This window comes from Bubalus kerabau, chromosome 17, assembly GCF_029407905.1.
Source record: "Bubalus kerabau isolate K-KA32 ecotype Philippines breed swamp buffalo chromosome 17, PCC_UOA_SB_1v2, whole genome shotgun sequence".
NCBI classification, from domain to species: Eukaryota; Metazoa; Chordata; class Mammalia; order Artiodactyla; family Bovidae; genus Bubalus; species Bubalus kerabau.
The window spans coordinates 29,425,300-29,450,649 of record NC_073640.1 but is presented as its reverse complement, the minus strand read 5'-3'; the positions used below and the strand labels follow the sequence as shown (position 1 = coordinate 29,450,649).

Sequence of the window (25,350 nt, the reverse complement as noted above, 5' to 3'; positions counted from 1 at the left end):
GATTAAGCATCATCATGTTTTGCAGTTTATTTAGCATTTGAAGAGCTATTGCTAAAGATTGCTTTACCTGTGTCATTTATCTGCCTTTGCTTGAAGTGTGTTTAATACGTTTTTATAATGTTTTTCTTTAGATTGACCCTCTTGCTGGAATGGCATCTCTTAGTATAGGTGGTTCAGCTGCCCCTCACACCCAGAGTATGCAGGGCTTTCCTCCAAATTTGGGTTCTGCATTCAGTACCCCACAGTCACCAGCAAAAGCATTTCCACCCCTTTCAACCCCAAATCAGACAACTGCATTCAGTGGTATTGGAGGACTTTCATCACAGCTTCCAGGTAAGAGGAGTGGTGGGTAGGGGTACAGATTATCTGTAAGCTTCATCGTGCCTTAGTGTATGTAAGGTGTTCTGAGTCACTGTGATAAAGGAAAAGTGCTTAAACTAAATTGTGAAAGTTGTTTTCACATCCAGAGCTGGGAAGAGAAAAACATTATTACATTAATTTAGTCAAATTGTAATGAGGATATTTATACTTAGAAATTTTTTAGTTGAGTTATTCAGTAAGGATTCTGTTACCACAAGATACTAGAAACAGTAACAAGTTCGTTAATCACATTCTAAAGAACTTAGGCTTAGATCAAAACTCATAGCTTTATAAATTACCCAACCTTCATATAATAAAGGTGAAATGTTTCATACATCAGATTCAGGTATATGTCCTGCCTTTTTGCATTTACCTTGAAAATGATAGGAAATCACTAGAACTTTCCCACATATTTTGGCTTTTAACTTAACGTGGAAGTAAAGTTTACATTTTCCCCCGTAGTACCAACATGTTTCTCCTAAGCTGTTTGCACCTTTTATTGCCAGAGTATAAGTTTAGAGTACTAAAACCTAATTAGTGAAATGTTGTAATAACTTGGGCTTCCCTGATAGCTCATTTGGTAAAGAATCCGCCTGCAGTGCAGGAGACCCTGGTTCGATTCCTGGGTCAGGAAGATCTGCTGGAAAAGGGATAGGCTACCCACTATATTCTTGGGCTTTCCTGGTGGCTCAGCTGGTAAAGAACCTGCCTGCAATGCAGGAGACCTGGGTTCGATCCCTAGGTTGGAAAGATCCCCTGGAGAAGGGAAAGGCTACCCAGTCTAGTTTTCTGGCCTGGAGGATTTCATGGCAGCCTGACTGGTATAGAAACTGGGGCTCTTGGACTCCCTGCAGTGTAATAACTCTGTAACCTAGTTGCAACTGAGTTAACAAAAGACCATGACTTTTTAATTAAGAATTTGTCTTTGATAAAGTCAAGATGAGTAATGATAAGACTTTTGGCTGCCTTCGTTCTTTCTAGTAGGTGGTCTTGGCACAGGCAGCCTGACTGGTATAGGAACTGGGGCTCTTGGACTCCCTGCAGTGAATAGCGATCCTTTTGTACAGAGGAAACTGGGCACCTCTGGACTGAACCAGCCTACATTCCAGCAGAGTAAGATGAAACCTTGTAAGTGGTAGTGTTGTCTGTGATTGTGAAGTGTGACTGATATATATATAACTTACATGTCCAATTTGTTGTCCCCAGAGATATATGGACAAAAACATGGACTTTGTCTTAATATGCTGTTATAAGGCCATTATGTTGATATGCCTCCTAGATCGGTGGGAGTATCATGAATTTAAATTTTTAAAACAAAAATTTGAGGTGTTATTCCACCTTTCATCCTGGATTGTCAGAACAAGGGGACATTTATGAGGTGGCATTCTTCAAGGTATTATCCTAAGAGTAAGGAGCAAAGTAAAAAAAGACTCAGTAGTTTAAATCTATGTATATAAACCTTTTTTGTTTTTTAAGCAAATCAGGAGCAGCCAGGAAAATCTCAGATTTCTGTTTGAGTTTTGCCAGTTTATAAAGTAAATAACTATATTTTAATGTTATAGCTTTATGATATATAAGTACACATAATTATTGCCATATATGTTAAAAAAATCAAATTTTAAACTTTTAATCTCCTTTAGTAAGGTATTTAAAAGTCAGAGGAGTCTTCCTTGTAAATACATATATATCATTGACTTACAAATATCCTTGTCATTGGGACTAAATATTCATTATCCAAGGTTTGAAAGTATACAAACTGATTTGAAAATGTTAGTGTGAAAGGCTTGTCTGAATGTTATGTTTTGTAGCATGCTTTGTGTTTTCTTTCAATGTGTCATGCATATGCATTGGGAATTCTTACATGTAAGAGGTGATAAAGTAACCTTGAATGGGGTTGTGTTGAGGGTAAGTGCATTATAAATTTGAACCTAGTGAACTTTCATGGTGTAAGTCCTTATATAAAGTACTGAGATAGAACTGTGGTTGTAAGGCAGTTTTGTTAAAATCTCTTGTGTCCTTAGAGCAGTTGAATATTGAAACTTGACCCCTTTAACACATCATTTTAGTTTTTTTGTTTTGTTTTTTTTTTCCCTCTTAAAATTCAAACTATATTGGTCTCTCTGGCTCTGTGTGCTTAATGTGGGGGAGTAAAGGAAGAGCCTAAATGCCCACCGTTTGCTTTTCTGTTTTTAACAGCGGACTTGTCTCAGGTGTGGCCAGAGGCAAATCAGCACTTTAGTAAAGAGATAGATGATGAAGCAAACAGCTATTTCCAGAGAATATATAATCACCCACCACATCCAACCATGTCTGTTGATGAGGTGAGTGTCTAGAATGATCTAATTGTTTATGGTTTAGGTAAATCTTAAATAAATGCCTCTTTCAAAGTGAAATATAACACCAAGTGTTTTGATATCTCTTTAATATTTATCTCAAGCTCAGTTTATTGTTAAATATTCTGCTTAACAATTAAGAGTATTTGAGGAGTGCATTCCCTGGTAGCTCAGCTGGTAAAGAATCTGCCTGCAATGCAGGAGACCCCGGTTTGATTCCTGGGTCGGAAAGATGCCCTGGAGAAGGGAAAGGCTATCCACCCCAGTATTCTGGCCTGGAGAATTCCATGGACTGTATAGTCCTTGGGGTCACAGAGAGTTGGACATGACTCAGCAACTTTCACTTCACTTTCTTAATAATGGTTTCCTTTATGTATATATGATTTTTGTCTTGCTTTTTCCAGGTATTAGAAATGCTACAGAGATTTAAAGATTCTACCATAAAGAGGGAACGAGAAGTATTTAACTGTATGCTAAGGAACTTGTTCGAAGAATATCGGTTCTTTCCCCAATACCCTGATAAAGAGTTACATATAACAGCCTGCCTGTTTGGTGGAATAATTGAAAAAGGACTGGTCACTTACATGGCACTAGGTTTGGCCCTGCGATACGTTCTTGAAGCCTTACGCAAGCCTTTTGGATCCAAAATGTATTATTTTGGGATTGCTGCACTAGATAGATTTAAAAATAGGTGAGTGGATAGGTTTGCTGTGAAGGTTCTCTCTTTTAATAAAAGAAGAAGCAGTAGCTTACTTTTCAGCTAATTCTTCTATGCCTTATATGTGTATTAACTAACCTTAATGACTGTATGAAGTAAAAGGAAGAAGTGAAAACAGTTCGTTATATTTACCAAACAAGTGGTTGGAAAAATATAGCAATTTTTTTTTGTTTACTGAACTATATAATACGTGATAGTATTTTAGGTTAATAGGTCTTTGAAATTCAAACAGTTGTGTAACCACCACCAGTACCACCATAGTCAAAATACCGAATATTTTCGTCACCCCCAAGAAGTTCCCTTACTTCCCCTTTGTAGTTAACTTTCCCGCACATCTAACCTCTGGCAATCCCTGGTTGGATTTGTCTGGTTTTTCCAGGATATTATCTAAATGAAGTCCTACACAATGTATATGAGTTTGACTTCTTACACTGAGCATGATGCCTCCCAAGATTTACCTATGTTACTGCATGTTTCAGTTTCTTTTTATTGCAGAATAGTATTCTATTGTATGGGTTCATTAGCAAACTGGTTTTCTCTTCACCTGTTGATGAACATTTGGAATTCAGCTACCTGGAAAGATAGTAGTTTTAGTGGCTCATTGTAATCTTAAGTAAAACAAAACCTTTAAAAAACAAGTTTTTTTGATACAGAAAGGATGAAGTTCACATTTTCCCTCTCTTCTTTGTTCTTCCTTTTGGCATTCTCTTCAAATAAGGTATTTCAAAGGTAGAAATGGGAGAAATGGCCTAGATTATTAGCTTTTGAAAATTTGAAATTGTACTGCCTTTGTTCTTACATGAAATGGCAAATTAATAAATGTTTTTGTTGACAGATTGAAGGACTATCCCCAGTATTGTCAGCACTTGGCTTCGATCAGTCACTTTATGCAATTTCCACATCATTTACAGGAGGTAAGTATCTTCAGTACCTAAGTAATTGAAGGGTTTTGAATTGTTTGAATTTGGATTTATTGGCAATGGCATTAAGATTGCCTAATGATTGTTCTGACATAGGTATACATATTATTTGTTGCTTGTTTTGTAGCTTAACCCCGAAAAAATGGGAATTTTATATTTTGTAAGCAGCGGTTTTGCTTGATTTGATAAAAGGCTTTTGCTAGTTCTTTTAGCCTACTAATTCTATCAAGGAGTAGAAATCTTTCACTGTTAACCAAGAATCCCTGCCTGAGTCTAAAAATATAAGTTTCTCCTCTGATTTAGATGTTAATGTGAATCATAGCTATTTCTTTCTGTTGTTGGTGTTTGGGTTTTTTGTTTGTTTTGGTTTGGTTTTGGGGGGCTGCTCTGTGTGGCTTGTGGGATCTTAGTTCCCTGACTAGGGATTGAACCTGGCCCGTGACAGTGAAAGCACCCAGCCCTAACCACTGGACCGCCAGGAAATTCCCCAAACCCGTTGCATATACGAGTTTTTAGATCAGTGTTTCTTAAAAATACAGCCTTCTTAAACTATCTGTTTAGATTCCTTCAGGGTTAAAAAGGAGACAGTCCATAAGGAAATGGACCTAGAGAATATTTTAAACCATGTTATTTGACTATTCTTGAACTTTGTATATATTTCTTTAATGGTTGATTTCACATGATTACTAAATATTCATACTTTGATCTTACCTTTGGTCAAAGTCAGCTTACAGAGAACAAGAAAAGAAAGTTGATTAATCTCTGTTAACTTTATTTTACTTTTTTCAGTACAAAGCAGATGAACTCCTTTATAAGATCATATTTTAAGAAATCAGATCAGAATTTGAACTGATTTTAATTCTGTGTTGTAGTTTAATCCAGCACTTTCTACCTCATTCCGCTGGGTTTGTTTGTAGGAGTGCAGAGTCATTATTGATGGTTTAGCCTCGGAAACCATAGCGTGGGAGGCAGGAGTATATTCATGCCTATTGAGGGGTTTTGGAGGGCTATGCCAAAATTATGGCACTGAAAACTCGGCAAGAAAACAGAGTTTGAAAAGCTGGGATGGGAAGTCAGAGGCTGCTGCAATCAGATGAGCTTGAAATTCAGATCTGGGACCTTGAAAGACTAGAGAGCGAGAATGAGGGAGGTGGTACGAAAACGGTCACACTGACTGATCCTGAGCTCCCACTGTAACACACTTATTACCCAGAGAAGGGGGGAGAAGTCATTGCTTATATTTCAGTTTAAAGGGCTGTATTTTTCCTTCTTGAAAATGTCTCCTTTTTTGAATAAAGTTATGGTATATATCCACAGGTTCTAGTTTTTGGTCGGGAACAAGCTGTTGGTAATAGTATCAGGAAGGCTGTGGCAGTCTTCTAATTTGTGTGGGAGAAGGAATTTTTTTTGGACTGGGAAATGTGGAGGAGAGGGATGAAACTTATCCTAGAACATTGCTTACCCTTCAGTTGGCTAGGTGGTATAAACTGTTCTTGTTTTGTGCTATTAGCTTTACTGAGAGAGAACTCACGCTGCAGTGTTTTTTAGGCTGTGGTTTTTTTCATTAGCATCCAATAGAAATCAGTTTATTATATAAATTTTAGAACCTTTTAAGTTTACTTATGTGAAGGAATTTAAGGAAATTTATAGGTAAGCATTTGTGGCTACCTTTTTAAAACTTGTTTTGTTAACTGGTTCTCTTATAAATACTTAAGCATAGTAACATTTTAGCTTTATTTCTTCAGAAGTTCGTGGTATCCACTTACATATTACACATATGGGAATATTCACCAGAATGGGGCAAGATATAAGGGAGATAGATGAACCAAAAGAGTGCTCTGAAATGATTTCCAGTCTCTCAGAAGTGAGGGGAGTTTAATTCAAGTATTTCAGTTTCTGTTAAGAATTCTTATTTAATGTGTTTTTCTCTCTCTACCCCTTTAGTATATTGAGTATGGACAGCAATCTAGAGATCCTCCTGTGAAAATGCAGGGCTCTATCACAACCCCTGGAAGTATTGCACTGGCTCAAGCCCAGGCCCAGGCCCAGGTTCCAGCAAAAGCTCCCCTTGCTGGCCAGGTTAGCACTATGGTAACCACCTCAACAACTACCACTGTTGCTAAAACGGTTACAGTCACCAGGCCAACTGGAGTCAGCTTTAAGAAAGATGTGCCAGTAAGTAGGTCTATCTTCTTTCTTTGTTGTATTTGTTGTTACATTGCAGTATATCCAATAGTGAGCATGTACTTGATTATAAATAACACATGCCTATTAAAAAAGCATGAAAGATCAGCATTTCTCCCTTTACCACCCCAATTTCCCACATGCAGCCCCTATGAATAGTTCAGTACATGTTCTTGCCAGCACTTCAAGTGCACAATTGTACATACCATATGTATTTTATATACTAAAGGAATCTGTGTACATACCCCACTCCTAGGATTTGTCTAGTAAGGATTTCAGTTTGTTAATTTTATGTATTTTATTTCTTTAGCCTTCTATTAATACAACAAATATAGATACATTGCTTGTGGCCACAGATCAAACTGAGAGAATCGTAGAGCCCCCAGAAAATATCCAGGAGAAAATTGCTTTTATCTTCAACAACCTTTCCCAGTCAAATATGACACAAAAGGTGAGTCTGAAGTAATAGTTTATGTATCACTACAAATGTTCTCTGTTGTTTTTCTTGATGGATTGGGGGATTTACATTTGATATTCTCTACCCTTTTTAATCTTTAAAGGTGAAGATAATAGAATCAAAATGAAGGGAACTTGGATATACAACTAGTGGTTGTAGATTCTGTAGATGTTAAATAGCACTGATTTTATTTATTTATTTATTAATTTTGGCCACATGGCATGACATGTGGGATCTTAGTTCCCTGACCAGGGATCGAACCAAACTCACACTCCCTGCAGTAGAAGTGCAGCTTCTTAACCACTGAACTTCCAGGGAAGTCCCAAATAGTATTGTTTTGCCATGAGTTACAGGCTTTTTGAAGTAAACTTGAAAATGATTTCATGATGGGAATTTCATTTGTATTTGTAGTCACAATTCACATCCTCCCGGAGATCATTAACAGCTTGTGAATAGAATTGATGCTTGCCTTACAAGATTATGTGCTAAGATAATACTTGGAAATGTCTGTTTTCGTCAATACTAATTAGCCTAAACAAAAGGGTTTGAAATGTAATTTATAATGCAAGTACTGTCTTTGAGACTCTCACCATAATTGATTGGGGGAAAATTTTGAAGCATTTTGCATACTTTTTGGAAGAAGAGTTTCAAACTTTGTAAATAATTCCTAGAGATAGAAATGTAGAAAAACATAGTTCTGGCATCAGGCTTATTAATAACAGGTTGTAGATTAGTAATTTATCTTCTTTTGTTCAAATGGAGAGTAAGTAAGATGGGGATGAGGGACTACATATTTTGCAGTTTTAAAGCTTAAAGTGACCATAGATGTTTCAGTTCTAATTACCCAGCTTAAGAGATGATTGACTCTATACTTACATGGACTTGAATATACTGTACTTGATAGCAACTGTGTAAAATTGGGGAGATGTAGCATGTTGCAGTGGCACCCCACTCCCGTACTCTTGCCTGAAGAATCCCATGGATGGAGGAGCCTGGAAGGCTGCAGTCCGTGGGGTCACTGAGGGTCGGACACAACCGAGTGACTTCCCTTTCACTTTTCACTTTCATGCATTGGAGAAGGAAATGGCAACCCACTCCAGTGTTCTTGCCTGGAGAATCCCAGGGACGGGGGAGCCTGGTGGGCTGCCGTCTATGGGGTCGCACAGAGTCTGACACAACTGAAGCGACTTAGCAGCAGCAGCAGCATACACTGTAGTCGTGTTCACAGAAACGAAACATAAAACTGTATTTTATCATCTTTTGATTCAATACTTCCCATGTTGTAATGGTTGGCTAGGTTGAAGAACTAAAGGAAACTGTGAAGGAAGAATTTATGCCTTGGGTTTCACAGTACCTGGTTATGAAGAGAGTCAGTATTGAGCCAAACTTTCACAGCCTGTATTCTAACTTCCTTGACACGCTGAAGAATCCTGAGTTTAATAAGATGGTTCTGAATGAGACCTATAGAAACATCAAAGTAAGTGTTCTTGCGTTTCTTTTTTTTTTTTTTTAATTTATTTTTTAATTGAAGGATAATTGCTTTACAGAATTTTGTTTTCTGTCAAACCTTTGTATTTCGTTTTACTACTGTTTTTAGTTTGGAAATATTTGATTTCACAGGTGGAATTAGGGGGTATTGTTTTCTCTTGTATGTTGTATTTGTTACAGTATTTATGCAAGTTGCTTTAGGCAGTGTTTCAAATACAGGGCAAAGTTTTCATGAAGAATTTAGTCTTATAGACTTAACTCGTTTTCATCATTCTATACCATACCATCATTTATGTCTTAAATGCCAGATAGCTCAAGATTCTTGAGTGTTGTAAAATAGCCATTTAAGATTCTCAGAAGTTTAAGGGCAGACGTTTCCTAATGGGCTAATGCTTGTTCTATAATATCTTAAGTATTTTTCTTAGGAAGAATAATTTTTAAAGAAAACAGCATGAACCAGCATATAGCTGAAAACATTCTTGGCTGAATAACTTGGGATATTGGCTTAGGAACCAGCACTATATTTAAACCTGTGAATAGGAATTTTCCCTATTCTTGGTTACGCTGTAGTGCAAAAGAATTCCTGGCTCCTTTCTATTGCACAGCTGACTTTGTGCCATTCTGCTGTTGCTGTATGGAGTTAAGGAACATAACTAAATTCAGCCTTTGTCATTTGATAGCAGGGATTGTTGGGATACGAAGATCTCCACATGATTTGGATCAAAAGATTCTTTCTTTTAAACAAAAGTATAAATTTAAACTAATAGCCATAAAAGGTATTATGTAGGAAATGAATGTATGAGTGTATGCAAGACACTGGAGTGTTGGTTCTGTCTCCCTTAGGAAAGTTAAAAGTAGAGAATTGATGAAATGGATTAGGTCTTCTCAAAGTGTGTAAGCAATATTACAGTGTATTCCAGAAGGTTATCTTAGTTGTTTCCAAAGATAATGCTAAAGATCACAACAGAGCACTGCAATCTTCTTATACTCCTTAGAATGCCTGCTGTCTGGGAAGGACTTAAAGATCATAGCTGTAGTTTTCAGTTGAATTGAATTTAGCTCTTCAAAACAGATTTGCAGTTGGGTCGCTGCTTCAAACCTAGCTAAAATTTTCAGTTTTAAAATACTTTGCTGTGGGACCATACATGATATGTGGTGTTAACTTCACGTCAGTGTGATGTATTTTATATTTATTACCGTCTGTAAAATTTAGTTTTGTAAATTTTTTTACTTTTTTTTAAATGTAAAGACGTTTGAAGGTAAAAATGTCACTGAACACAACAAAATATTGCAGTGATACGTGGACGGGATCTACCTTGGGGCATGTTCTCAGTATTGATGCCTTGTTTTTAATGTAGAATAATGGAATTCTTTAACATTTAGTTGAGAATTTTTTTTATAAGCTCATTTTCATACCTTTCTTAATCATACACTGTTTCAGGTACTCCTGACCTCTGATAAAGCTGCAGCCAATTTCTCTGATCGGTCTTTGCTGAAGAACTTGGGACATTGGCTAGGAATGATTACACTAGCTAAAAATAAACCCATCTTACACACTGTAAGTTTAACCAAAGGCTCATGTAAAACTTGAGAATGTTCATACAGCATAGTCTATCTAAAAATCTTGACTTTATTTGGGGCTGTTTTGCTGGGGTATCTGTGAAGGTTTGGCCCATGTTTTGAATCCCTAATTGCATGCCCATGGCCTTACAATGTTTAGCAAGATAAACAAAAGGTATGATTGTTACCCTTGGCTTTTCATAAGGTGAGGGTCAATTATTGATTCCAATTTTGGAGATGAGTTTGGCAGAGTATAATTGGGGATATTGAATAAGGAATTTTCTAATATATTCCCAGCATTTAAAAAATGTGTTTGTTTTTCTAGGACTTGGATGTAAAATCTTTGCTGCTAGAGGCTTATGTTAAAGGACAGCAAGAGTTGCTCTATGTAGTGCCCTTTGTTGCCAAAGTCTTAGAATCTAGCATTCGTAGTGTGGTGAGTAAATTTTAATATTTTATTGAAAACTTATTTGAGTCATCTAATCAGAGTTCGTTTGTTTTGGCAGAAGGTCAAGAGGCTATATCCTTATCTTCAGTTCTTAGCAACATAGAGCTAGATCAGTTAGTTTTCCTCAGGGAAGCTTGGGATTTCCAAATTGAGAGGCTCAGTTAGTATACAGGACTCACTTTAATGGGTGGCTTTGGGTTTTGGTGTTTTTCTGAAATATGATTTGTGGGAAGGCTAGGGATTTTATTATGGCCACATGGGTGTGAGTGCTTAACTGTTTTAGATAATACATATTAAAGAGTGAGTTTGGGGCAAGCTTAACATAATGGTTTTCTTCAGGTTTTTAGGCCACCCAACCCCTGGACAATGGCTATTATGAATGTATTAGCTGAGCTACATCAAGAACATGACTTAAAGGTAAGTTTGTTGTTCTTTATCCTTAGGAACACTGTCTTCCTTTACATTATTAAAATTTACAGGAAAAAGAGGGTATTTGGGGGGGGGAGCACTATGACAAATGGGTGAGAATACTGTCTATTATTATGATGCTGAATATTCATATTTAATATTCTCATTGAATATTGGAATTATACAGTTAAACTTGAAGTTTGAAATTGAGGTCCTCTGTAAGAATCTTGCATTAGACATCAATGAGCTAAAACCTGGAAACCTCCTAAAGGATAAAGATCGCCTGAAGAACTTAGATGAGCAACTCTCTGCTCCAAAGAAAGATGTCAAGCAGCCAGAGGAGCTCCCTCCTATCACAACCACAAGTAAGTGTGATAATTAACCCTCTATTTATCATACGTTTTCTTCATTGGTACATTCGCATGCATATAGCAAGTTGTAATTTTCTATGTAAAGTGGGGTTGCAATTTTGTATACTTTCTGGTGAGCCTTCTAAATTTTTAAGGACATGTTAGTAATGTCTAGGCATTGTCTTAGTGTATCTGTCTGGTAATTCTATCTGTGGTGTTCATAACTAATATCATTAATCAGTTGTTCCTCATATTCCCCCTCAGCCAGACTGTTACATTGTTTGAGGTCTTAGAGAAAGAAGTGCACTGGCATGAAGACCTGTGTTATTCCTCAAATTTGGGGATGGCCAGATTGGCTCAACCCATTAGGCAAGTGGGTTATTTAACCTGCATTAAGAGGACTGGGAGCTTTAGGAGGTGTGGTTACAATAAACCAGCTTTTCTTTTTTCTCAGCCCTCAAGAATCCCCAGGTAAAACTAGAAACAGAAGAGGTTCAAAATTGATGTACATTATATATAGAATAATGGGACAAGGTTTGGGCCAGCTAATGTGGCAAGACCCCTGAATTCATTCCTGTGCCCAGGTGCATGGCCAGTGACTGAGTCTTACATGCTTTGTTTAGATTGTGATAATTCAGGGTGGGAAAAATGTGACCTGTGCCACCCCTCCCCATCCCCATTCAGTCAGTTTAGTTAGATTAAAACCACATGATGCCCTGCTAATTTTATAGTAAAGTCAGGAAGTGTACTTCTTTCATTAGCTTTTATTTTTTCTCTACATTTAGCAACTTCTACAACACCAGCTACCAGCACCACCTGTACAGCCACCGTTCCACCACAGCCACAGTACAGTTACCATGACATCAATGTCTATTCCCTCGCAGGCCTGGCACCACACATTACTCTAAACCCAACAGTAAGTAAACTGTTACTTTGTGACGAGGTCAACTGGTTAAATTTCCCTTCCCTTTTTTACTTCCTATGTGGATTCCTAAGTTGTAGGCTTTTGTTGCAGAGAGTAGGAATTGCTATGTGTAGTATAAGTTCATCATGAATATTTTTTAAGTTTCTTAAAAAATCAGTAAATACCCATAAATAGTCTTTCAAGTAAAGAAAAAGATTTCAATGTAATTTTTTTTAATAAAATGCTTGCTATTTTGAAAATAATAGTTTTTGTAGAAAGCCTTTTTTTCTATTATCTTATTTTTGCATTTCCCCATGGTACTAAAGAAGTTACTTTCTTTAGGAGTACTCAAGCCACAAATTTTGACTAACCAGGGTAGTGTCTTTAAGCATCTAGTAATGAGCAGTTTGCCCATTAAACTTGATGTGTAATCATGTATCACAAGATATAGTGATTACTGTGCTCTCTTTGGAGCCCAGCTTTCCGATTTCTGAGCTTTTCATTATTTAAAGTAGAAATTGGTTAATTTCTACTTTAAATAATGGTTAATTTGGAAATAATTCAAAGACCAAGGGTGTGATTACTGATAGAAATTTGGTTGTTTTATTTAAACAAATTGTTGACTTCTTTTTTCCTCCCTAGATTCCCTTGTTTCAGGCCCATCCACAGCTGAAGCAGTGTGTGCGCCAAGCAATTGAACGGGCCGTCCAGGAGCTGGTCCATCCTGTGGTGGATCGATCAATTAAGATTGCCATGACTACTTGTGAGCAAATAGTCAGGAAAGATTTTGCCCTGGATTCTGAGGAATCTCGAATGCGAATAGCAGCTCATCACATGATGCGGAACTTGACAGCTGGAATGGCCATGATTACTTGCAGGGAACCTTTACTCATGAGCATATCAACCAACCTGAAAAACAGTTTTGCCTCAGCCCTTCGTGTAAGTTTACTATTTTCTTGTAGTATAAAACTCATTACTGCTTACCTGAAAAAGCTCATTTTTCTTTGCTTGTAGCAGTGAGCATTCCACGTACTCTTAATAGTCACCATATGTGTTTGATGTCTTCCTCTTAGATTGTCAATTCTATGAGGTGGTGTTTATTTTTGTTTATTTTATCATCAGTAGTATTTGGCAAATAGTAGATACTCCAGATACTTACTGGTTTAAAGAAATGAAGGATTTTTTGAAAACTGCCTGAGTTAACACTCTTGATTCTGTTTACCATGAAGAATTTAGATTTAAAGCACTTTGGAGTAGGACAGTACAAAACAGTTTAAAGTGACTACGCATGTGTGCACATATACATAAGCACATAGTCTCTTCAGATAACTCACTCATTTGGGGTCTCAGATGTCATGGTTAATAATACCTTTGTTTACTGCTTTATTGCTTTCATAGTGTTCACCATCTTCATAACAACCTGGTAAGATGTTTCAGTTGAGTAGTGTATCATCTTAGATGAAGATGATTGTTAGATTACTTCATGGTCACAGCTAATAAGTCATAAGTAGAGTTGGAACTTCTAAAATTAATTTGCCCAAACATTGCATTTTCTGTTATCCCATCTATCTGTTTTGTCTACCCACAGGAAACTTTAAATTTTTTTCTGTCTCTTCTTCTCCCAATAGACTGCAAGCCCACAACAAAGGGAAATGATGGATCAGGCAGCTGCTCAATTAGCTCAGGACAATTGTGAATTAGCTTGCTGTTTTATTCAGAAGACTGCAGTAGAAAAAGCAGGCCCTGAGATGGACAAGAGATTAGCAACTGTAAGTGTTTAGCGTTTGCCGTTTAAGTATTTGTTTTTCCATTTAAGAAAGTGTCTCATAACAAGAACCTCAGTGATTTTTTTTTTTGTTTGCAGGAATTTGAGCTGAGAAAACATGCTAGGCAAGAAGGGCGAAGGTATTGTGATCCTGTTGTGTTAACATACCAAGCTGAGCGGATGCCAGAGCAAATCAGGCTGAAAGTGAGACTTGGGGCTGTCTCTCTCTCTGCCTTGTCTTTGTTTTCTTTCTGAGGACTAGGATAGGGGTTAAATTCTGTTTCTGAGAAATCATGTGATTTCTCTTAAAGGCTGCCTGTGGGGAAGACACAGAAATAGCTTAGATGTATCCCCTCCCCCTGTTGTTGAAGTGCTGCTGTTAAACGTTCATATGCCTTCTAGTTTTTGTTCCTGAGCTTGGTCTTCCCTTCTGATACTTGAGTTTTTATTGCTAGTTGCTTGTTGGTGAGAAGACAATGTTGAGAAATCTTAGCAATTTTACAGCTCCATTGGAGAATTGCACTGGCTGCATGGTCCTACTTGAGGCATTTGCCAGTGGAAAAAGTCTTTATAAATGAGGGTGACTCTGACAGGTCTCAAGGAAAATAGGAAACCCTGAACTGTGTGTGCATACATGCATGCCTATTCAGTCATGTGTTAAATGTTGTAAAGACTCCTGTGTCCCTTCTCAAAACCCTGGTGCTTACTCCCATGCAAAGTTTCCACTTTGATAAAAAGGTTTCCCTTGATTGTGAAGAGGATCCTGTTAAAATAGGTTTTCTTCTTCCAAGGTTGGTGGTGTGGACCCAAAGCAGCTGGCTGTTTATGAAGAGTTTGCACGCAATGTGCCTGGCTTCTTGCCTACAAATGATTTAAGTCAGCCCACAGGATTTTTAGCCCAGCCCATGAAGGTAAGTACTTGTCTTGGATTAAATTGAGGAATTTACAGTTTAATTTGAATGTTTCTGTCAGTTAATCTGTCACTTGTTCCCAGGAGCTTAAGTTATAAGGAAAAAAATTACCCACAGCTGTTGCATTGTGGAGTGTAGCTACCCTTTGTATCACATCAGCATGGCATTTGGGAATTTTTTTTAATCCACGAGGTTGATTTAACCTTCATGTTTGACATAACTAAAGGAATTTACTTGGTGACCTCATGGTTTGCCCTGTTCTTTGTAAAAAGATTTTCTAAAAATTTGAAATGTTGTAAAAGTTTAAAATGTGAGGGGGAAACATTTTTTTCTGAACCATTTGAACATAGGTGCTGACCTTGATGTCCCAGTCGCTCTTGTATCCTTTATTCTGTGTTTCCTACAGAGACATTCTACGTGACCATAGTAAAACCACTGAAATCAGAGTCAGCACTGATATATCAATGTCATCTAATCCTTAGACCTCATTCAAGTTTACAAAGTGTCCTAATATGGTCTTTTTTATAGTAAAAGAATCTAAATCAGAATCACACACTTCAGAGAATTCCCTAGTGGTCCAGCGGATAGGATAGGACGCCTCACTACCACTGCAGGGGCCTGGGTTTGGTTTCCTCTCAGGGAACTAAGGTCTCACAAGCTGTGTTCCCCAAATCCACCCCCAAAAAAAGAATCGCATTTCATTTAGTTGACATATTTAAAATTTTTCCCCCAAGTCAATCTAGCCTAGCTTCTTTTCTCATCTTCCATGGCCTTGACACTTTGATTACAGGCCCATGGTTTAGTGGAATGACCTGATTTGGGTTTGTACAGTATGTTCTCATGAATAGATTCAGGTAGTACATGTTTGATAGGAATAGCACAGAAATGCTGTGTTCTTGTTCTCTTACTGAGTTTTAACAGTTGGACTGAAAACTGTATTTTCCATGGTTTGAATTACTTACTTTCATAGGCTGTAAAGAGATTATTACATGCTATAAGGGGTGCTGCCCTCAGCCTATCTCATTGTTTATCATGCCATCTTTCATCACTGGTTTGTACTGGTGTTTGCAAAGCTTTCCACTATCAAGTAAAACCCCCAGCCCATGCCAGTGCTTATTTTGCACTGCCCCACCTAACAGCATCAAGACGAAGTAGTTCAGGAAGGGAAATGAAAGAGCCCTTCCATGTTTTTGATGAAAAGAAATTAAGGGTAGTAAACATACTTTTAAATTGCTGCTTGTGCCAGTGAAAAGTCTTTTAATTCCATGCCTCCTCCCCCCCCACCCTTTGGTTGTTTTCTCAAAACAGCAAGCTTGGGCAACAGATGATGTAGCTCAGATTTATGATAAGTGTATTACAGAACTGGAGCAGCATCTTCACGCTATCCCGCCAACTTTGGCCATGAACCCCCAAGCTCAGGCCCTTAGAAGTCTTCTGGAGGTTGTAGTATTATCACGGAACTCTCGAGATGCCATTGCTGCTCTTGGATTGCTCCAGAAGGTTAGTGTTCTTAATCTGTTTGTTTTAGAAGACGCTAAGTTTGTAAACATCTGGTGACCCGCATCATTACATACTTTATGGTTAAGATTTTTAAAAATTAATATAAAGTAAGTTCTGTTGTGTAGTAAGCAGGTGATTTTCTCCAGAATAGAGTGTTACAAATAGTTACAAATTTTAAAGTGGGAAGTCTTTCTTTTTTTTCCCTATAAAGGTAAGATTTTCAGGAATTATGATTATTTAAGAAACTTGAAAAGATATTCCCTTAGGTTTTGAGGGACAGTTGATCTAAGTACTGGTGGGGGGCAGGGTGTGGGGCCACAGTGGGTTTTGGCTCTGCTGGGACAGTGAAGCCTTTTCTGACAGTGAGGAATGTAGTAAGTATAAACTGGAAGGAACTGGGAGAAGGTGTGTGTGAGGCAAGTGGAAAGGGTTTTGGTGTGTGGGGAGAGATTCTTTACTGAGGCCTTAGAAGATACATTATACTTTATATCAAGGTTTGGTTATTGACTTTGATTATTGGGCTGAGTATTGTATTTTCCATGAATCTGAGGGAATGCTTTTTTCCTTCAATAGGCTGTAGAGGGCTTACTGGATGCCACCAGTGGTGCTGATGCTGACCTCCTCCTTCGCTACAGAGAGTGCCACCTCTTGGTCTTGAAAGCTCTTCAAGATGGCCGGGCATATGGGTCTCCATGGTGTAACAAACAGATCACAAGGTCAGTCCCTGTCTTAGAAGAGTAATATTTATTCAACTGCCTTCTCACATACCACATGGCCCTGTTTATAAAATTCAAACATACGGAATTTCTAATTTTAAGTAGTGAGAATTATATGTTTTAAATGGAATGCTTTGTTTTCGAGACTTAGCAAAACTTTTAACACTGGGTTATCTGTTTTCCTTAGTTACTGGTTATTTTTAATCTTGGAAACTGATAAACTGATTTTCAGTTGGTACTCAAGGCATCCTTAATTTGGAATAAGTTACCATTGAATGAAGTGGGCCCTTTATTTCACCTGATCCACAGTATGGGTGAGCCTTTATGAATAAAGGAATACTGCCTTTCCTAGGTGCCTAATTGAATGTCGGGATGAATACAAATATAATGTGGAGGCAGTGGAGTTGCTAATTCGCAATCATTTGGTCAATATGCAACAGTATGATCTTCACCTTGCTCAGGTATGGAAAGAATTAAGCGGGAAAAGAGACTCTGGTAGTTGGGAAGCGTGTTTGCTGTCGGTGCTGTCTTTCTTACATTGTGCTTTCTGTTGTTGCCAGTCAATGGAGAATGGTTTAAACTACATGGCTGTGGCATTTGCTATGCAATTGGTAAAAATACTGCTGGTGGATGAAAGAAGTGTTGCCCATGTTACTGAGGCAGATCTGTTCCACACCATTGAAACCCTCATGAGGATTAATGCTCACTCCAGAGGCAATGCTCCTGAAGGGTGAGAAGGAAATGTTTTGGGGTTGTTGTGCATTCCGCAGTTTTAGAAATGAGTGTGTAGACTTACTAACGTTACCGTTACATAACAGCTTTACCTACAACATATGGTAAGCTTTGGTGAGGCCTAATATTGTCCCTTGAAATATGAAAGCTTAACTAACTGCTGCCAAGCCCTCTTGCTGCAGACCAGTACATACAGCACTAGGTTTGGTGTCAGAGTCCTCTGTTGAAGGCCTGGCTCAGCTGCTTAAAATCTGATTTTAGACAAGTTGACTTATCCTCCCTACGTTTGTTTCTTATATAAAATGGAAATAATACCTTAAATAGCTCTTGAGAATTAAGTAACACAAAGCATGGCACATAGTGGGCATGCAGTGAATAATTTTTTGACCACAGACATCAGCTCCATTTCATTGGGCGTTTTTTGGTCAAGAAGTGACTTAACTGAAGTCAGTCATTTGCACATTTTGTCCTCATGGGTAAACAGATACAAAGAAAACCGAGGATAGTTTTGTTTAATTATGGGAATGGTAAATGATCATCACTCTTGTGGTTTCTATTAAATAAGCAAATTTCCAACTGTATGTCTTTGAAATCACAACCATGAGTAGACTGATTTTCATTCTGGATTTATTGTACTAGATTGCCCCAACTGATGGAAGTAGTGCGATCCAACTATGAAGCAATGATTGATCGTGCTCATGGAGGCCCTAACTTTATGATGCATTCTGGGATCTCTCAAGCCTCAGAGTATGATGATCCTCCAGGCCTGAGGGAGAAGGCAGAGTATCTTCTGAGGGAATGGGTGAATCTCTACCATTCAGCAGCAGCTGGTCGTGACAGTACCAAAGCTTTCTCTGCGTTTGTTGGACAGGTAGAGCTTTTGGAAAGAAAGGTGCTTTTATTCAACATAAGTAGGGTGTAATGCCTCCATTATTAAAGCTCAGTATTATGTACCTGTGGTCAGTTACCTCCATACTCATGTAAACCAAAAATGTCTTCATCATTACTCAGTTAAATTGATACTGTTTATTTTCTCATCATTGGTCACTAAGCAGTAAAGTCAGCATTTGCTATCCCCTTTAGTACTTTTTATCTGATTTCAGTTGTCACAGCTACAGAATACAGCGGACCAGATAATGAATAATAAAATTGCCAGATGTATATAGTAATTTTACCAGCTTGATTATCAGCAGTGATGAGATTATGGGCTAAGTAAAGTTCTGTAACAGCCCATGTTTAAAAGTAAAATAAGGAGTCCCCTGGTGGTCTCATGATTAGGATTTGGTGCTTTCACTTTGATGACTCGAGTTCAGTCCCTGGCTGGGGAACTGAGATCCTGCAAGCTGCGAGACACAGCCAAAAAAACAAAAAAATTGAAAATATAACAGCAAAACTTAAGCGTTTAAATGGTAGTGCTTTTTATCTTTCTAAATTAATTAGCTTAGCTATCTCCTAAAATAGCTTATTTCTGCATTTTGACCATTGTATTTCTTCAAACTGAGACCAAAGCTTAGGTGTGCCACCAAAGAAAGATACAAATTATCTTTTATTTGAATGACAATTGAATATGGAAGAGCTGGTTTGAATTTTAGAAGTTGTTAGGAATTGGATTTACTTTTCAAGGTGATTTTTTTTTTTTTTTTAATTTTTTAGTTAAATCATAATAAGTTAAGTTTCTCCCTTAAAAGAAACCAAGGAATTATCAAACATACCCTATTGAAAAGCTGCTACTGCATACTTAGAGCTTGATTTCCAATTTGGATGGAGGAATTTCAAATCAATTGGTTTTTGTGATCATTGATATTTCATGGGTATGGATGTGGCACCTGTCTCGGCTCTTCCTCTTGGCTTATATGCTCTTATTTATTCTCTTCATTTGAAAAAGATAATGTATTATATTTTTATGTGCTTTTGAATCTTTTTGAGAATTCCTTTCTCCTGTTAGGCTCCCTCTTGATCATAGCAGTCTGTCCTCATTTCTTCTCCCCACTTAGTTTTTTAGATTTCATTGTACAGAAGTCCCTTTGCAGGCCATCTGTTTTGCCTAGTGTATTATTAATGTCAGTTCAGCTGTGTTAATTACTTATCAAGGGACAGTTAACTTGACCATTATCTTGGAAACTTTTTAAAACAAGTTTTCTTTCTGGGCTTGGTTTCATTGCTTAGTAAGCACTGACCTCCCTCTGCAGCCTTAATGTTTTTACACTGTCTTCTTTTTCTTCTTTTGTACTAGCCAAATAACTTCTCTGCTTAACTTCCAGATTATGTCATAAAATTTGTACTTATCCTTTCTTTTAAATAAACTTACCCTTTTCACTTTATCTTAATTTACATTAAAATAGCTGGGTATGATCTGTGAGCATTTTAATTTGGTACCTACTTATTGTATAAATTATTATTTGATTTTCCTAGTACAACTAGTTGGAGTTTCAAAAATTTTGTTGTTTTTGGTTAAGTCAGATGGAAAAAATTATCTTAAATTTTGTGAGGAAGTAAAGTATATGTAACTTAATCTCTTACTTGGGGGAAATACACATTGACCAGAATGTCTTAGTATGACTTAATTGGTTACTAAAGTGGTTTAACTTGCATAGTTAACTTTTGAAATTATTGGCTATGGACTGCTTATTTAAAATTGCCCTGTTATTATCTTCTTTTTCATTTTCCGTCAAAATTGATGGAATTCTGTCATGGGTTCTACTGTTTTACAAAGTAACAGTTAGAAATGTGACAACAGGATTAAACGAGAGAATACTTCTTAGCATGAAAATTAAACGTTTATCCATGTGTGTTATCTCATCCTGCCTTCTAATGTTTTTGTTCTCTTGGTAGATGCACCAGCAAGGAATCCTGAAGACTGATGACCTCATAACAAGGTTCTTTCGTCTGTGTACTGAAATGTGTGTTGAAATCAGTTACCGTGCTCAGGCAGAGCAGCAGCACAATCCTGCTGCTAATCCCACCATGATCCGAGCCAAGTGCTATCACAACCTGGATGCCTTTGTCCGACTCATTGCACTGCTAGTAAAGCACTCAGGGGAGGCCACCAACACTGTCACAAAGATTAATCTGCTGAATAAGGTCTGAAATCCTTTCTTGCCTTAGACTTTTGAAGTCTGCATCAGTGGTTCTCAACCCTACAGGGCCCTCAAAACATTTTGTAATATCCCCCTTTCTGTCCAGAAATTAAATTCATAGATAATAAGTAAACATAATCACCGGATTTTAGAAGAGGAGTATGGTGCCTTAACTGAAAGACACCCTCTCTCAAAACAAAAAGGTATAAGGTATTTTCAGTGTGTTACTGTTTGGTAATAACTACATTAGAAGATACTTAGGGTAGTATAAGATTTGCCCCCAAGTACAGAGTTACTGTGAATGGGATGACTAGACATCTCCATTGATAACAAAAGATTGACAACTCAGATACCATGAGTGACATTGTAGTTGTCTTTGATTTTCTGAAAAGGAACAGAGTTTTTCTTTGATTTCTGCAGTGGAATTCCTGGTAATTTGAATGTTAAGATAGTGCAAAAATGAACTTAGACTTTGGTCTTGGATAGTTACAAATGGGTTTCATGTCCCCTGCTCTTCAGTGGTGAAATCAAGTGGAGTGCAGGATAGTTCTGCAATGTTTCTGCAACCTAAGAGCATATCTGACCTCCCGTCTCCTAAATGCCAAGAGAAGTATACATCATTTGCCTCCTGTAAGCTTTATGTCAGACCAGAAAGATTAGGTTGGTTGTGTAAACAGGATAAAATATGTACCATGCTGATTTCTAGAGCTTTAGAAAAATTTGTGGAGAGTGTATATGTCTGGTCCATGATTATGGAAATTCAGAGAAAACATATAAAAGTACAGGGCAGATCAAACCAACGTGTGGTCCCTTTGGCTTCCAGTATATAATTTTATATTTACTTCCATGTGAGGCATAAGAATGAAAGGTATGAAGCATGACTAGAGAGTGGTAAATGAACTGTCTTCATGATTTACATGCTGTATAATCTATGTGCTCTATAGGTCCTCGGTATAGTAGTGGGAGTTCTCCTACAGGATCATGATGTTCGGCAAAGTGAATTTCAGCAACTTCCCTACCACCGAATTTTTATCATGCTGCTCTTGGAACTCAATGCACCTGAGCATGTGTTGGAAACCATTAATTTCCAGACACTTACAGCTTTCTGGTGAGTTATTATTGAAAATAATAATGTTAAGGATTGCTGTTTTAGTGTCATAAAATTTGAGAAGAACTCTGTGGGTTAGAAGCATGTTGATTTACAATGCAGCTTGCATATTGTCTACTTATAGTCTTTTTTTTTTTTTTTTTAAACTTTAAGTTGGACTGTGCTTCTGACTAAGGTTTTCTTCTTTCAGCAACACATTCCACATTTTGAGGCCTACCAAAGCTCCTGGCTTTGTGTATGCTTGGCTTGAACTGATCTCCCATCGGATATTTATTGCAAGAATGCTGGCACACACACCACAGCAGAAGGTGTGGCTGCAGTTTATCTCCTACAGATGAAGACTGACTACCTGGGACTTACTAGCACTCTTAGTCATTCAGTGGTCACTGTACTTCTTTCAGGCTTAGTTGGGAGTCCTTACATTTAATGTAGAGTCAGGTCATGGGGAGAGGCATAACAGGTACTTGACCGCCTCTGCCTGAAAGCCATTCCTCAATGATTAGCATATGGCTTCTCCAAGTTGTCATGAGTCACCTTACGTCAGCCTTGTAAGGCATTTTCCAAAAAATGTTGAGACCCTAAAGCACCTCTGTAGACAGTTATATAAAACTCTTGAGTAATGGAACTCAGGAACCTGCCACTTTTACAAGTTCTCACTCTAAATACTAAAGACTCATACATTCAGGGTTGAAGACCACTGGTCTCTACTGTATTTGAAGAATTAAGATAAAATTTGAGATAAGAGTTTTTAGTATAATTGTGAATAAACACAGTTATGAGAACATCTCTCTCTCATCTTGCAATTAAGTGGCAGATGAGTCTAAGGAAGTACCTTTGATTGACCCTTCAGATCAGAAGACAAATGTGACTACTATGTGTTTGGTTAAAAAAAAAAAAAAGTGAAATAATCCTTAAATGGATTTGGTATTCGGTGAATAAGTGCATTCCAGGAGGAAGAACAATACTGAATAAAATCTATCCAAAGTGCACATAATTGGTATAATTGGAATATGGTAAGCAGGCCAAATTTGGGTGAAAATAAAGGATTCATGTTGTAAATTGGATGAGGTTATTTGCTAAGAGTTGAGGAATTGAACGTGGGAAAAATAAATAGTTGAGATCCAGGACTTGAAGAAATTAACAGATGTGAGTTTCTTAGTTGGCTAGGTGTTTTGTGTTCTATCTGAAACACCCTTACCATATTTGGTGCAGGCAGAAGGACCTAAATATCCTGGAATTTCTGGAGCCAGTTTGTTTCAAATATCATTTCCCATTATCTGCATTATTTTGCTTACTCCTTTTTTGTGCCAGTCAGTCTTTAAGAGAGGTTTATGAAGAAAATAATAGTCACAGCGTAGCTGCTTGGGCAACCTTTTTGGTGGCGGGACAGCAGCTGAGTGTAATTATGACCCATATGTTTCTTTCAGGGATGGCCTATGTATGCACAGTTACTGATTGATTTATTCAAATATTTAGCGCCTTTCCTTAGAAATGTGGAACTCACCAAACCTATGCAAATCCTCTACAAGGTAATTAATTTGAAATTGTAAAATCAGAATAATTAAAACCTAGCAGTTTAAAACACTTGAAAAATACTTCAACTGGCAGTATATGAGGCCTAATGTTGGTTTTATTAAGCTTTTAAAGTATAACACATATTCAGAAAAGTGCAAAAACTGAACATAATTTGTATAACCAGTGCTTGATGTTCATATATCAATGTGTGCACCAGTTAACTCTTCCAGAATTGCATTAGACTGTTTGTCCCCATATTTAACATACTTGAAATTGTCTGTTTTTCATTTTAGTCATTTTGGCAGTTGTGCAGAAGGATCTCATTGTGGATTTAATTTGCATTTCCTTGATTTCTTAATAAGATTTTTGTGTGTAGATTGGCCAGTTGGGTATCTGCCTTTGATGATATACCTCTTTCAGCCTTGTGCTCATATCCCTTTGGGATTATCTGGGTTTTTCTTCTTTTTTAACAAGGATTCTTATGTATTCTGGATGTAAGCCGTTTGATGATGTATATTCAGACATCTCCTATTCCTGTAGCTTGCATTTTCACTCCCTTAAAAGTAATGTGTTTTTTGAGGGGTAGATGCTTTAAATTCAGTGTAGTCAAACTGACCAGTTTTCTTCTTTTATTGTACGTTGCTTTTTGTGTCTTGGGTAAGAAATATTTGCCAATCTTAAATTCATTCTGTTCTGCACGTGCCTGCCCCCTACTCAAAAAACCATTAATTCTGGCTTTTACATTTACATTCAGAAAGCAAACTTAATTTTGTGAATGATGAAGGTCATTTCCTCCCCTTCCTTATACCCTCCAGCTTAATAGGTATGTAAGGCTTTTCACCAACAGTTTTAAAGTTCTTCATTTCTTGTTCAGTTGGTTTAGTACCTGTATGATCTAGTTGACTGTGTATGGGCATCTCTCTAGTTTACCTGTTGATCTCCTCTTAGCCCAGTATCAAAAGGTCTTGATGGTAAGACTTACTGTAAAGGTAGAGTACTCAGGTAGAGCAAAATGTTCAACTTTGCTCTCTTGTAACACTATTTTGGCTATTCTGTATCATTTGCAGTTCCATAAAACTTTGCAATTAGCTTTACTTATGAAACTTTCTGGGATTTAGATCGAGATTTCACTGAATATGTAGATCAACTTGGAGAAAATAGATGCCTTAATATCGAACCTTTCAACCCATGTGTATCTCCATTTAGTTGTTAGGTCTTTAATTTTACTTCCCTTAGACTTATGTTCCAGATATTGATGTTTTTGTGAAATTGTATAATGTTTTTATAAATCTGTAGTTTTGTAGGTACCATTTTCTGGTTAAGGAAATGCCCTTTTAATCATAATTTGCTGATAGTTTTAAAAATCATTAAAATGAGTATTGAATTTTATTGGATGCTTTCTTGAACTCAGAGTCATGTGTTTTTTGTCAATGTTATTAGTCCATTAATTTTCAGATTCTTAAATTGCCATTGCATTCATTTGTGGATCATTTGGTTGTGATATATCACTGATTTCCATTTCTACTATTTAGGATTTTTTTTTTTGTTTTTAGTTTTCATGTCATTTTGGGATCAAAGTTATGCTACTTTTATTGAAGGGGTTGGAAAATAATCTTTTTGTATTAAGATTGTGAATAGTGTTAATTTTTCCTTAAATATTTGTAAGGATTTGGCAGTAAAGCCAGCCAAAGTAAAGCCTCTTCCTCTTTGAGGAAAGAGTTTTAACAAATAAAACTTCTTTATTATAAAGGGCTATTCAGATTTCTTTTTTGTTTGGGTTTTGGTAAGTTGTATTTTCTTTAAACTCTGGGTACCTAGTTTTGCCTTTTTTCCCCCCTTCAGTTAAATTTATAATAGTAAAAATGTTACTCTTGTTTTCTTAATGTGGAAACAACC

At 37.2% G+C, this 25,350-nt stretch overlaps 1 protein-coding gene and 1 non-coding gene across 9 annotated transcripts in view; both read left to right on the top strand.

Moving 5' to 3' along the window:
* CNOT1 (CCR4-NOT transcription complex subunit 1) overlaps nt 1–25,350 on the top strand; it is an 85,416-nt gene that overhangs the window by 54,253 nt on the left and 5,813 nt on the right. For 2 of the 8 annotated variants that reach the window (XM_055552278.1, XM_055552282.1), the window contains 26 exons: nt 132–333; nt 1,342–1,488; nt 2,557–2,681; nt 3,098–3,384; nt 4,247–4,325; nt 6,276–6,506; nt 6,826–6,966; nt 8,270–8,449; nt 9,902–10,018; nt 10,346–10,456; nt 10,808–10,885; nt 11,064–11,241; nt 12,012–12,142; nt 12,773–13,069; nt 13,759–13,899; nt 13,995–14,099; nt 14,687–14,806; nt 16,115–16,306; nt 16,880–17,022; nt 17,375–17,483; nt 17,583–17,752; nt 18,394–18,646; nt 20,587–20,835; nt 21,776–21,939; nt 22,130–22,247; nt 23,367–23,468. In XM_055552278.1, coding sequence (XP_055408253.1) covers nt 132–333; nt 1,342–1,488; nt 2,557–2,681; nt 3,098–3,384; nt 4,247–4,325; nt 6,276–6,506; nt 6,826–6,966; nt 8,270–8,449; nt 9,902–10,018; nt 10,346–10,456; nt 10,808–10,885; nt 11,064–11,241; nt 12,012–12,142; nt 12,773–13,069; nt 13,759–13,899; nt 13,995–14,099; nt 14,687–14,806; nt 16,115–16,306; nt 16,880–17,022; nt 17,375–17,483; nt 17,583–17,752; nt 18,394–18,646; nt 20,587–20,835; nt 21,776–21,939; nt 22,130–22,247; nt 23,367–23,468 — 4,170 coding nt within the window. The remainder of the gene's footprint in view (nt 1–131; nt 334–1,341; nt 1,489–2,556; nt 2,682–3,097; nt 3,385–4,246; nt 4,326–6,275; nt 6,507–6,825; nt 6,967–8,269; nt 8,450–9,901; nt 10,019–10,345; nt 10,457–10,807; nt 10,886–11,063; nt 11,242–12,011; nt 12,143–12,772; nt 13,070–13,758; nt 13,900–13,994; nt 14,100–14,686; nt 14,807–16,114; nt 16,307–16,879; nt 17,023–17,374; nt 17,484–17,582; nt 17,753–18,393; nt 18,647–20,586; nt 20,836–21,775; nt 21,940–22,129; nt 22,248–23,366; nt 23,469–25,350) is intronic. The other 6 variants (XM_055552283.1, XM_055552281.1, XM_055552279.1 and 3 more) reach the window with 5 other exon arrangements.
* LOC129632616 (small nucleolar RNA SNORA46) lies at nt 8,975–9,113 on the top strand. The gene has a single exon (XR_008704606.1). It is a non-coding gene; the product is annotated as a small nucleolar RNA SNORA46 (small nucleolar RNA).